The sequence below is a fragment of the Oryza brachyantha genome, chromosome 3 (assembly GCF_000231095.2).
Source record: "Oryza brachyantha chromosome 3, ObraRS2, whole genome shotgun sequence".
Classification (NCBI taxonomy): domain Eukaryota; kingdom Viridiplantae; phylum Streptophyta; class Magnoliopsida; order Poales; family Poaceae; genus Oryza; species Oryza brachyantha.
In genome coordinates, this window is record NC_023165.2 from 6,777,802 (window position 1) to 6,790,756 (window position 12,955).

Sequence of the window (12,955 nt, forward strand, 5' to 3'; positions counted from 1 at the left end):
AGGAGAACTTCTTGCTTAAAACTCCCAAACCAACTTTCCACCACTGTAGGGATATTCCTAAAGATAAGAGCATTTCTCTGCCTCCAAATATTCCAGCAAGCAATTGAAACAATTTTCATAAAGTCTTTTCTGCCAAAAGAAACCCTAGACAATTTCAACATCTGATGTAGTTCAACATTATAGTCCCACTGAAAACCAATTTTATACCAACATGCCACACTAAAAGGGCAACTGAAAAAAGATATTCTCTTGTTTTCCTCAAATTTCTTCTAAACATAACACAAGACAGATCATCATTTTGTCCTGCACATTTTTTCCATTCAAGCATGTCCTTGTATTAAGCATTTTCAAGCATTCTTTTGGTAGATTATTCTTAGCTTTTTCTTTGATTTCAACTTTTGTACGCACGATTTCTGACCGACTAAACGAGGCTAAGGCTGTGTAAAGTATTAAATAACTATTAAAAATCAGATAATACTTTGGCTTTCATCGACTAGAACACACAAGGTTCCACTTCCCGTTTCTACCTTCCCTACCGCAGTAACCATTAGCGCGGTTACCACACATAACCACGGATGCCTTAAATACTACGATGAATTTAAAAATAAAAAATTTAAATTCAAAACCATGCGATAATCGCGGTTACCGCACGGTAACCGCAACTAATGCTTGCCGAAACAGCATATGAGAACGACGGAAACTGTGTAAAACCGCGCGGTTTTGGCTGCGAAAACCGCGGGAGAGGAAGATTTAAAAACAAGAAAATTTGTGAGAGAAGATTTGAAAACAAGAAAATTTGTGAGATGTCAAATGCAAAAAAAACTTTAAAAAATCTGCAAAATACAAAAAAATAAGAAAATATTTTTTGGCTATATTTATAACATTTAGAACATGTTATATGGAAAATAAGAAAATTTTGACATGATCTTTTCTAAATTCTTGACATTGCAATATACAAACATACATCGTCATATCCCCTTCACCAAATAATTCACATCAATAACGGGTAACAACAACTTCATTTTAATTGTTACGTCACAAATATACCTACTGCTCATTATTACAAACAAAATATGTGTGTACTAACATGCACATATAATTTTCCTTCATGCATATTTTTCCTATATCCAGCATTGTATATGTGTATTTTAACATTATGTACAACGTGTGTCTAGTTCAAATTAATTATAACTCAAAAACAAAATATTATTAACCATCTTCTTACGAAATATTATTTGCAATAGGCTATTTTTTAATTTTTTTCCTCCGAAATTTTCGGTTATGATTTTTAATTATGCCGAAAATACACATTTTCATGAATTTCTTTGACAAACTATACTATATATCAACCTATACAACATATATTTTTTCTATTAAATTTCCTTAAAAACTTTAAATTCTTCTCAAAACCGTACCTCCTGCGCTTCGCATCAAAAAAGGGAATGAATATCTTTCTTGCCTACATACATATGTCGGCCGCACACGGCTTGCCCAAAAGAAAGCATGGCATGAAGCATCATCCATCCACACCAAAGGCATCCGATCCCTGCAGAAAAACTTAAAAAGGCCTTGACGGCCCAAAGATTCGCCAAGACACGGCAACAACCGAGCGGGAGTCCTTTTGGCAAAAGCCTTGCCCTAATTACCGTGTTTGGTGGGCACCATCATGCGTCGTGCTCCCCTGCTCTGCTCTCCGAATCATTCCAAGTGTGCAACCGATGATCCAAGCTTACATGCTGCTGGGTATAACTTGATATCGCTGCTCGCCGTTTCGGCCCTCGTCTGTTGTTCTGCCTGGCAGACAACGGTACCTGCTCAGCTGCACAATGGTATCTCTGCTAAAATTCGTCGCTGTGTTCAGCAGACGTTTCGATGGACGTGCACAGGAAGTGACAGGAGACAGGTCGATGGACACCAATCACGTACGGGAGATTCCTGGCAGAGATGAGGTCATTTTCACGGTGCAACAGCAACCGGCTGCCGGCCCATCGCCCCGGCTGTTCGATCGACCACAGCGCGGCGATTCCACACCGAACGACCCGCAAGCTAGCTGCTGCAGGGTTTCGTGTGCACCGGATTGAATTACGCCACGACGACGACCGTGGACGGCCCAACCACCCTCCCGTCCTCGAGAAATTTAATTTTTTGTCACTATTATTACAAGCGATTAAAATAGATTTATCACCCGCCGCTGTCTATGTCATGTGGACCCTCATAAATTTATAACAGATAAGTCCAGTAGCAAATCTGTTATAAAAACATATGAAATTGACGAAAAGTTAAAAGCCCCATCTTCACCCTTGCTTGCCAGAGTGGCGTCCGCGTCTTTCTGCACACGAGATGGACGACACGACAGGCATGGGCTGAGGAGACGCATCATATAGGAGGAGTACTTCGTTACGTAGCTCTCGACTCTCGGATACTCCCTCTTTCAAAAAAAAACAATTTTTTGGTTTCATCTGTTTTATTTAAAAAACTTTTAGAAAATTAAAAAAAATTAGTCAACTATTTATGATTTATCATCTAATAAAAACAAAAATATCATCAATTTTTTTTAATAAGACGAAGAGTCAAAAATTAAATGTAAAAAGTAAAAATTTGGTTTATTTTGAGAGGGAGGAGTACTCCACTCTACTACTCCCTCTCTTAAGAAAAAAGTGGCAGGACAAATAAACGAACAAACAATTAAGTGCCATGATTGCCTGCGTTCGAACTCTCCAGCCTCATCTAAAACTCTGCAGTATCTACTTCTATCATACCAACACTCTTTGTAATATTGTTCATTGATTCCTGTACTCCTATGCAGTATGATTGCTCCTGTCGCCATCCAAGTTTTGAAGGGAAGGATCGAGTTCCATACTTACATACGCAGTAGTCTACGGTACGCCAGTACTCGATTCATCCCTTCATGCCGAAGAGAGCAGCACCAGCTGACAAAGTAAAGAATCTCCCACATGTCGTCATTGACATGTACTATTAAGTACCATTTAACAAGGAGGGAGAGAATCAATAATTGAGTGACTAGAAGAAGAAGAAGAAGAAACGGAGTGATAATAAGAGAGAACAAATTCGATCCCGAACAAAATCCAAACCTGAAGTTGAGACGAGTTAATTACAAAACCGGATTAACAGTCTTCTTTGAGAACTCTCAAGCTCGATATCTTGTATTATGTACAGATAGATAACTAATTAACCGGCAGGCAAGGAAGCAATCAAGCAAGGTATACGTACACGCAGAGAGACCACACGTATGCATAGGCCGGCGTGTGTAACCGAAGACGGGTGGTACTACTAATCATCAGGGCCTCCACATGTCCTGGAAGGTGGAGTGGAAGGAGGCGAGGACGAGGAGGAGCAGGACGACCATGGCGACGCCCCAGGGGGAGCTGCCCTCGGCGGGGCCTGGGTCGTAGCGGTTCCAGCGGCGCTCGGAGGGGTAGAAGCTGAAGTAGCCGTCGAAGGTCTCGACGGAGGAGATCCAGCGGATGAGGAGGACGAGCGCGACGGGCACGAGCAGCAGCGCCCAGCTGAACTGCTCCGCCGCCTCCTCCATGAAGTCCTCGTACGTGAAGAACCACGACGTCCCGAGCAGCAGCATCACCATGAGCAGGATCAGGATCACCGGGTACGGCAGCGGCGACAGCGTGAACGCCTCCACGATCGACGACGTCTCCCCGCGCTGGTACGCCATGATCGATCGCACCTCGCCGCCGCTTCCTCTTCCTTCCGCTTCTTGATGTGAATCGCTCGGGAGAGGAGAAGTAGGGGAAAGCGAGCGAGGCGAGGCGCGGGGTGATAGGGGCGGGTAACTACCAAGGTGCGTAGTGGGGGAAGTGGCCGCGCCGCGCGGGCGAGGAGATGAAATGGCTCGCGTTCGCGTGGACGAACCAACGGCTCGCGCGTGGAGCGGTGGACTCGGGCGCGCGGCCTCGGCGGCAGGTGGTAGTAGAAACGTACAAGAGGTGGAAGCAGATCATGTATGTGTCACACCGTCACTGGCTCACTGTGCGTGCTTAGACATTGCAGGGCAGTTTCTTCTTCCAATAAAACGATGACATCAACCAGTTTGAGGGCGGTTTAGGTAATCAGTTAAATAATATATTTGTAAACGAAAAATAACTTATAAATAAAATTATATATATACTTTAACGGTGTAAAAGTTAATAAAAAATAAACTTTAAATTAAAATTAAAATTAAAATTTTAAATTTTAACTTATAAGTATAAATAAAAATAGCAATGTGGTAGCGAGGAAGAGACACGTAGATTAAGGGGGGCGTGGCTGCGGGTGCTGTCGCACTGGAGCCATCTCTCGTCTAGTCAACACGGCGGTGTGTGGGGTCCGCAGCAGGACAATAATCGAACGCCAGATTGTGGATCACGCTAATTAAGCTCAGCCCTTAATTTGGGCCTAAAGGTGAGGGAAAGCGAGACCTAGCTCGGGATCTTCTACACCTGTACCACATGGTTGAGGGCCTGATCTGAACTCTGATGTCCACATGCAGAAACACGATAGACAACGTATTAGAAGGAAAAGAAATCATGCTTAAAACATATAGTTCTTAGTGACTTAACGCCCATACTGAAAAGAAACTACGAAATATCAGAAACAATTCCAAAATTAATATGTTAGTGTATTAGGCCAAAAGAGGAGAGCATGAGGGCCTTCCATTGCCTAAGACCAAGTTGCCCGACCATATCGCCAGGACTCCGCTTTCTCAGTCAAACGATATAGGAGTATTTTTGCTGTACATGGTTGGCGTACACCAGAGTATATTTTTTGATATTATGTTATCTGGATACGCAAGTTTGCTTTTGTCTATATGGGTCGAGTTATTTAGGACAGCTTTTTCTCAGGTTTTGTCTTGGCTTTTATACGTATGCTTCCTAAACCACTAAATGGTGCATTTTTATCAACGATTTTAAAGTAGATTTTTAGCTTCATAGGAAGTAGTTAATTCCACATTTATATCATTAAATAACTATCACAAAATCAAATAATATATCTTTTCTCATCGATCATATCCAAAAGAATACGTCCATGATTCAGCATATGTATCTGTATATGGGCCGCAAGTGTCCCTCTGAGGAGAATTTCCCAGGAAAGGCCCAAATAATACGAGACTTCGTGTAAAAGGCCCAAGCATAACAGTAGCAGCACAAAACTTTCGGAGCCCAAATAGTCATCAGAAATCCAGTGGTCTCCCTGTCTTGCTCGGGCTCGCGGTCTCGCGTCCTCCCCAATTCCAACCGCGAAACTCCGAAAACCCTCGCTCCCAACCCCAGCGATGGCCGGAGAAGACGCCGCCGCCGCCGCCAAATCCGCAGGCGCCGCGGCGGTCCAGAGGGCCCCTAAGATGAAGGAAGAGGACGACGATGACGACGATTTCATGCCGATCTCGCATGCCCGGGGCAGGAAGAAGGCGAGCGATGCGCCCGCTTCCAAGTACAAAGAGGAGGAAGAGGAGGATGACGACGACGAGGACAACCTGCCGCTCGCGGTTTCTCGGGCCAAGAAGGCGGGCAATGCGGGTGCCTCCAAAGCCAAGAAGGAGGAGGAGGATGACGACGACGACGGTGACTACCATGTGCCGCTCTCGCGGTCCAAGAAGGTTCGATCCGGTCCTTCCTGGATGGATAGAGATATTAGTGTAGTGGCCTTTGTTGTTTAGATATTTTGTGCATATTGCGCGCAAGATAGGATTTTCATGGGTGCTCATGATTATTTTGTTCTAGGGTTGCCTTCGATTTAGAAATCTCTTTTAGGTTTTTATTTATTATATGGCCAATATTCGTACACTCATAGAACGATTTACTCAAGTTACATTTTGTAATTTGAAGCATGCATTGTTTCCTACCTTTTCCCACTACCAGATTGATGTTCAGTCTGCTGATTTCCCTAGATTTTTTTTTTCTAAATTCCTGTACAGATATCGCCTCATTGCTGTGTCTTTCAGGGAAGTGAGAAGCAGAAAAGCACCGCTATTAGCAATACTAAGGCTAAGGTTAAGAAGGAAGAAGTCGATTCAGATGATGAATGCAAGGTTGCAATTAATCTTCTCTTTAATCCAGCTATATATTTTCTTCCTCTGTTTTTGAGGTTAGTACATGTGAAAATTTCAGCCAAAGTCGCAAAAGAAAAGTAATGCAAAGACCTCAAAGGTTAAGAAAATAAAAGATGAGGACCTGGAAGATGATACCAAGGTATTCAATTTATTGAATTAAGCTTCTGTTGCTTGGTTTCTAAGTTAGTTCTTTAATCGGTGAATGATGAAAAGAAAATAAAGAAGAAGGCAGATACCAAAAAAGATGAAAGGAATGGTGCTGCCACCAGAAAGGGGGATGCAGAGAAGGTGAAGAAAGAGAAAAAGGTGTATGATTTGCCAGGGCAGAAGCATGATCCTCCTCAAGAAGTATGACCATTCTAACATTTTTCAATTGGGTTAGTTCTAATTTATTTCATACGGAAGTGTTTAGTCTATATTTCGCCGCAGAGGGATCCACTGAGGATATTCTATGAATCACTCTATGAGCAGGTGCCCACTAGTGAGATGGCTGCAACCTGGTAAGACATCTCTCTGCAAATATGGAATGATTTCAATTAATCACAAGATAACCAGTTGTAGCCTTAGCTTGTTTGGTTTACCTTCATACCATTATGTTGCTTGGTGATCATTAGACACCACTTGAAGAATGAATGCAAGATTTACTAGGCATTTGTAGATATCTTTCTGGATTTTGATTATATACTTGTTACTACAGTTACCACATGGCTAGGGTAACATTCTCTGTATCTTCATGCCTGATAGTATAATATGATGCTTGAGGAACTTTAAGACTGCCAAATAGCTAAACTACTTCTGAATGCTAATAATCATGTTCTACCATTTGGTACACCCTATCCTCACGTAGTGATTTTTATTCGACCTCCTTGTTTACATTAAATAGGCTCATCTTTCACTATTTCAACAAACCTGTTCAGTTTTCAGATGGTTTCCAGTGGTGTCCTAATCAAATAATTTTTTCAGCAGTTAGCAGATCTCAAATTGTTTCATTTTCTACTCCACAGCCCCAGCACAACAACCCAGTAGTTAACATTAACTGCATAGCATTAACTGGTCAGACGACATTTTTCAAAACCCTAGTCACTTGCAGTTGTTAAATCATTAGTTTAAAAGAAATTCAAAAAAAAAAATTGAAGCTGGGACTTTCCTCTGTTTTAAGAAAAGTAACCTCTTCATTGACCATTTGGATGTGTATAGGTTGATGGAATGGGGTTTACTCCCACCAGATGTGGCTCGAAAGGTCCTTGAGAAGAAACAGGGCCAGAAACTGAAGTCACCAGTGAAAATAACCACTGCAAAGAGAAAGCCAGACACCCCAACCAAGAAAACACAGTTGTCATCTGCTACAAAAACCACCTCAGTTGGCAAGGATTCTGCAAAGACTACGGCGCAGAAGAAGAGGAGGGCAAGCAGTGACACTGATGACGACGACGACGACGACGACTTCATTATTTCTAGGACGAAGACCAAAAGGCAAAAGACTAATAGCTAGTTGTCTCATCCTTATAGTAAATGGGATGTTCTTCATTTATCGTTGGCATTATGCTGAAGCAGGGAACCTTAGGGAATAATGAGAGGTTTCCCTTTCCATGTATTGACGTGCATGAGCTCTGGATGCTGAAGTGAAGTAACACACTGCTTAGAAGCTCCATTGTTACTGAATTCTGGAATGACAATGGTTTTCCAGACCAGAATGAATAGTAATGTTTTAAATTGTTCAGTTTGTATCATTCTTATGCAGTGTTTGCAATTTTTTTACAAGGAAAAAGTATGTGTTGAGGTTGAGGCTGTCCACATGCCAATTTCCAACCGAAGTTCTGCTCTTCACCCGCAGGTAATAGCAGAGCAAAGTTTACTGACTGAAACTAGTAGTATGTTCACAAAATTATTCCTGAACCTGTGATTTTTCACAATCTCATTTCTTATGTCAAAATGGATGGAGATTCTACGAAAACCTCGAAGAACCGTAAAAGCCCCAGTGAGCGAATAGGCGGCTTAACATAACTTAGCTAAATATAACCATTGTTGTCTCCAATCCAGAAGTTTGCAGAAAAACACAGCTGATTTGTTTCGTATATAGTATATCTATCATTATCCTCTGAACTGAACGTATATCGTAACATTATCATTGTTCTCTGGACTGAAGAGTTCCTGGAGAACAGGCAGTCCCCCAAATCCAACCGATGCAAACTGCAAAATGGTTGCATTTGCCATTGATCAATCTGTCTAGCTTGAAAGGCTTATTCCAAACTTATACACCAATCAGGCTAACAAAGTTGACGAAGTGTGTCTTTACATCTCGTCAGGTTGTAGCCAATCTAACCATGCCCCGCAGTGCGTGATCAGACAAAAAGCAACATCACGGCACTGCTGGTAGGTAGACCTTATGTCCACTATCATGCACATTACGTTTAATTTACTCACTCGGCGATGATTTCGATAACAGTGTGGATGAACTGAACAATGGCTCATGGACTACACTGCTGGTGGAGACGAAGATCGGGTGTTCGTTTAGTTGCATCATCACTGCTCCAAGGACATCTGTCAGTAGTTTCTTGAATGCAGCCTCATCTACCGTCATTCTGTCATCAGCATTAACCATCTTAAGCGCCTCATTCACCACGGCATCCACCTAAAGACATGTTCAGAATAGCCAAGATTCAGTTCGATCTCAAAAATACTATGGTCTCATATATTGTTGGCTAAAAAAAGTTGTAGCCTTTGATGTCTAATGCTTTGACATTTGTCACTAACAAAAGCTGATTTGTTTAAGAAAATAAAAGAATCTAGTAAAGGCTGTGCGCCTGTGCCTTTTACCTGATTAACAGCACCGTAAGGTGGTAAGCTTGCTGCATCAGCCATCTTATCTAGGGCGACTATCAGGTACTCCTTGGATACTTTGTTCTTATTTTCTATGGGTACATCTCTCCAGACAGAATCCAACAACTAGCACATAAACAAGGTGATGCACCATATATCAGTATTGTCAGTGACCAATAAACTGTATAAGAACATAAGGATGAACTATACCTTGTCCAGCTCGAATTTGTTGTTCAGTAGCCTCTTGACGCCACTCCCGTCGAAGGTGTTCTCAGTGTGTGCCACAATCACAGGCTGCTCCTGAAGCCGTTCAGCGACGTTGCTCAAGAGCTTCTTGAGCTGCTCCAAGAAGACATCTTGGGAGGTCGGTTGCTCAAGCTGGCCGGCAGGGAGTTTCTGCAATGCCGGCTCTACAAGGTTCTCCGCAACCTGTTAATGCCACGCAGATATATTTTCTCAATGACATCTCCATGATTCGATTCACACGGCTACAATTTATCGTTGTTAATATCAATATAAAAGCATTCACTTTTGACTTACCCAAGGGTCAGATGCTGGTGGCATTCCATTGTCGACATTCAGCAGCTGAAGAGCAGATAGCAGGCACTGACGCAGAGATACATCTTCAGAACCTATCTTGGAGAAGATGGCAGCAGCTTCTGGCTCATACCTGGGGCTTTCAACAAACTCCCTCAAGTCCTCGCCGTCGATGCGCAGTATGACAATCGGGTCCCTCTTGAGCCCAGCCGCGATGCCGAGGAGGATATCAGACAGGACCTCCTGGAACTCTGTCCTGCTCACCTCTTCTTTCTTGCCATGAGTGAGCTCGCTGATGGCCTGCAAGCGTATCAGGTTTGTGCTGTGTGTAAGAGCGGTGTGTCATACTGTCATCCCACAGGAGAATGCTCGGTCACTAGTCCACTAATCAGTGAACAGAACAAACAAATGGGTCGACAAAATCTGAACTTTTCCATGGATCCAGCCAGTGGCTGCCGTCGGCAGAAGATGCTGCCAGTGGATTATTCAAGAAACATCAAACGTGACAAAAGGAAAATAGCAAAATTTACCAAAATGCTACTATTTGCGTGGTTGCACAAGTGTTCCTGTCTGCTGTTGGACTCAGCATCTACGAGCACGTGAAAGCCGACAAAAGAAAGTTTTTGAAGAATTAGCTGGGTGACTATTAAGAATTGATGTCATTGCTTCGGAAAAGATATTGTAGGATTGGACGGTGACGTTTTAGGTTCTCCAATGGCATGCTTAACTCAAGGTGAGGGCATCTTGACATGGACCTTTGGGAAAACCCTCATCCTGCATTGCATGGTAAAGTCTATTTTCTGCCAATCTGGAGTTCAGGCAGACAAAAGCTTTATTACTCAAGAAGAATAGATATCAACAAAGATCTAGACTGTTACCATTTTTTTTTACATAATGGATCCTGGCCTTTGCTTCCACAGACGCTACATCCACTTATTACATAGGCCGCGTTCGCCGACAGGAGGTAAGTTATCTTACCTCCTCGTTTTTCACTCGCACGTTTTCCGAACTACTAAATGGTATATTTTTTGCAAAAATTTCTATAGGAAAGTTGTTTAAAAAATCATATTAATCTATTTTATATTTTTTAATAATAAATAATTAATTAATCATGTACTAATCTATTACTACGTTTTCCGTGCCGGATAACTAACCCTCCTTATCCCACAAACGAACGCGGCCATAGTAATTGAAAGCTTAAAAGATTGCTAATAAAAGAATACAAAAGACTGTCACCATATGATCGACCTGCTAAATGTATCAGCCACAATTTTCCTATCCTCATTTTCCTTTGCGATAAGACCACGTCTCTTTCTGGTTCTCTGATAGTACTAAATACTAGTCCTTGCAATAATTGAGCAATTATTTCTAGGGAAGCAATAATACTAGAATTGACCCGTCTACTTGTCAAAAACAGTTTCTACTTTCTAGACGAAGAATTGCAAAGATTTGCTCAAGAATAGCATTACATGAAAACAACCGTACAAGGTGCATATGTATTCACATGTACGATTCATGAATACCGAACTCGGTAGAAAATAGCCTTACAAGAAGGTAAGCAAGAACACGACTTAGTAATAACTTTTGTATTAATTGTGCAACTGTTAGCATGCTTCATTGAGGTTTCAAGTTTCAACCGAGAGCTTTGATGCTAGAAGCAGCACCCAAAAATGTTTAGGCTGTTTATCTTAGCGAGAAAAGCTTAACGAAGTTGTTAACGAAACAGTAGGCAATCTGTTCCAACGTCCAAAGAAGTGGCCGGAGGCCGGCGGCGCAGATTTTCGCGGCGTTATATATGTACCTCGGAGTAGATGTGATCGGCGTTGGGAGAGGACCCGCGCGCCGGCAGCCCGAGCTCGGCTCCGATGCCCTCCACCGCCGGCTGCAGCTCACGCACGGACAGCCTGCCGTCGGCGTCGGCGTCGAGCTCCCGGAACTTGCTCTCCGCGAACATGCCGAACGCCTCCCTGTCCTCCACCAGCTCCCGTATCTCTGACCCGTCCATCACCACCTTCTCCTCCGCCTCCGCCTCCCCGCCGCCGCCGCCGCCGCTGCCTCCCCGCGCCTTCCTCCTCCTCCTCCCGAACCAGCTCCTCCTCTCCATCCGCCGCCCTATATATACGCACCCACGTGCACGCACCGATCGATCCGGAGAGGAAGAAGAAAAAAAGTTGCACCGGTCTCGTGACGCCTCCGCCTTTCTCTTCCACTAGCTAGCTCGCTTTGCGTCTTGGCGTTTGGTTGCGCGCGCCGTTGGGGGGGGAAGAGGAGAATAAAAGCGGGGAACGGAAAAGGCACCGGCCGGGGAAAAGGTCGACGGGGACGTCGGCGTCGGCGTCGGCGTCGGCGGCTGGATGACGCCCGGGGGCGTGGGACACGTGTAGGGGGGCGGCGCCCACTTGCTCGCTCCCCCTCCCCGCGCGGTGTTGATCGTGACGCCGACTACGCCATTGTCAATTTGCCATGATGAATGATGGCGGGTAATCACGCGCGCACTTGGTATTTACGCGGGAAAGCTTAAAATCAACTTAAAACCATTGGAAGTGTATTGTTGGTTTGGTGATTCGTCATCAACGTGAGAAGATGATAGTGTTAGACGGCTGATTTGTTGTTGTGTTGGGTTGGGTTGCTTCTTCCGTGGGAGAAGGCATCATGGTCGGTGCGTGTCCCGTCGAGATGACGGCGAGAAAAGAAAGGAAAAAAACAAGCGACGACCAGCTGTGTCGCCGAACAGCTGCAAAGATAGGACACGAAAAAGTTTTCTTGGATGAGATAATGAAGGGTTTGACAAACCGATGGACTGCAAGCCTCTCAAGTCTCGTCACGCTTTTGGCAATTGACACCTGCTCCAGATCATCTACACTGATGCCTAAAAGGAATCTTGGGTGCACGAGTTTATACTGATGAAGTCCTCCTAATGTTGTTGTAGTACAAAGGCCTAAACTTACCTCATCAATCAATGAATCAATCATGCATATGCAGCGGTTTTTGGATTAGTGTGAACTTACTTGGGCTGGTTCCATGCTTTTCCTGAAAGTGTCCGTCTGATAAGTACCATTAACCACTCCATCAAGCCCTGTTCATATACAGAATAAAACACACTTATGTTTCCACATGTGACGTAGCTCTGAACGCGTGTCAGCGCCGTGAGGTGTACAGGTGGAAGATCTAACTGACGTAAGATCGTTTGTCTTTCAGCCTCATGCTCAACCTCGCCTGCTCCAGAAGCATCCCAAGTGCTTCCCTGATGTTGTTGGCCGCACTAACCTTTTGTTCTTGGTAGCATTAGGCCGGCCAGGCGGCCACGGTTGCTCCGCTCAGACAAAAGAGCATTCGGCGGCCACCGATTCTGTCAGGTCCAGCCACTCGTCTAACCAGAATTCAGCTTGAATTCTTAGAGAGAAAAGAGAGCACTCCCACGCTGACCATTTGACTCCAGTACCTTCAGAAAATCAACTCATTGCAATTCTCGATTCTTCAGTGTATCTGGTATTCTGGAAAGCGAACTGGATGGAATGCGCATAGCTCAGACAC

General features: G+C 43.8%; 3 protein-coding genes across 5 annotated transcripts; 1 reads left to right on the forward strand and 2 right to left on the reverse strand.

Annotated features, from left to right (window-relative positions):
• Nucleotides 1–3,051: 3,051 nt before the first annotated feature.
• LOC102708596 lies at nucleotides 3,052–3,877 on the reverse strand. Its single transcript, XM_006649683.3, has one exon. It carries the CDS (start codon nucleotides 3,689–3,691, stop codon nucleotides 3,299–3,301), a length of 393 nt encoding a protein of 130 aa, XP_006649746.1. The 5' UTR covers nucleotides 3,692–3,877; the 3' UTR covers nucleotides 3,052–3,298.
• A 1,316-nt stretch (nucleotides 3,878–5,193) lies between these two features.
• Nucleotides 5,194–7,865, forward strand: LOC102708876 (transcription initiation factor TFIID subunit 11). 3 transcript variants are annotated; one of them, XM_015835507.2, is made up of 6 exons: nucleotides 5,194–5,611; nucleotides 5,957–6,043; nucleotides 6,123–6,203; nucleotides 6,287–6,412; nucleotides 6,494–6,564; nucleotides 7,262–7,865. In XM_015835507.2, the coding sequence occupies exons 1-6, from the start codon at nucleotides 5,288–5,290 to the stop codon at nucleotides 7,554–7,556; spliced, it is 984 nt and encodes a 327-aa protein (XP_015690993.1). In that variant the 5' UTR covers nucleotides 5,194–5,287; the 3' UTR covers nucleotides 7,557–7,865. The 3 variants fall into 3 exon arrangements, with proteins under 3 accessions (XP_015690993.1, XP_015690995.1, XP_006649747.1); XM_015835509.2 differs by having other exon boundaries at nucleotides 6,290–6,412; XM_006649684.3 differs by having other exon boundaries at nucleotides 5,199–5,611; nucleotides 6,278–6,412; nucleotides 7,262–7,862.
• A 113-nt stretch (nucleotides 7,866–7,978) lies between these two features.
• Nucleotides 7,979–11,683, reverse strand: LOC102709156. The gene is made up of 5 exons (XM_006649685.3): nucleotides 11,223–11,683; nucleotides 9,425–9,721; nucleotides 9,095–9,313; nucleotides 8,882–9,010; nucleotides 7,979–8,696 (listed from the first exon to the last, which is right to left on the reverse strand). Exons 1-5 carry the CDS (start codon nucleotides 11,523–11,525, stop codon nucleotides 8,481–8,483), a joined length of 1,164 nt encoding a protein of 387 aa, XP_006649748.2. The 5' UTR covers nucleotides 11,526–11,683; the 3' UTR covers nucleotides 7,979–8,480.
• Nucleotides 11,684–12,955: the final 1,272 nt, after the last annotated feature.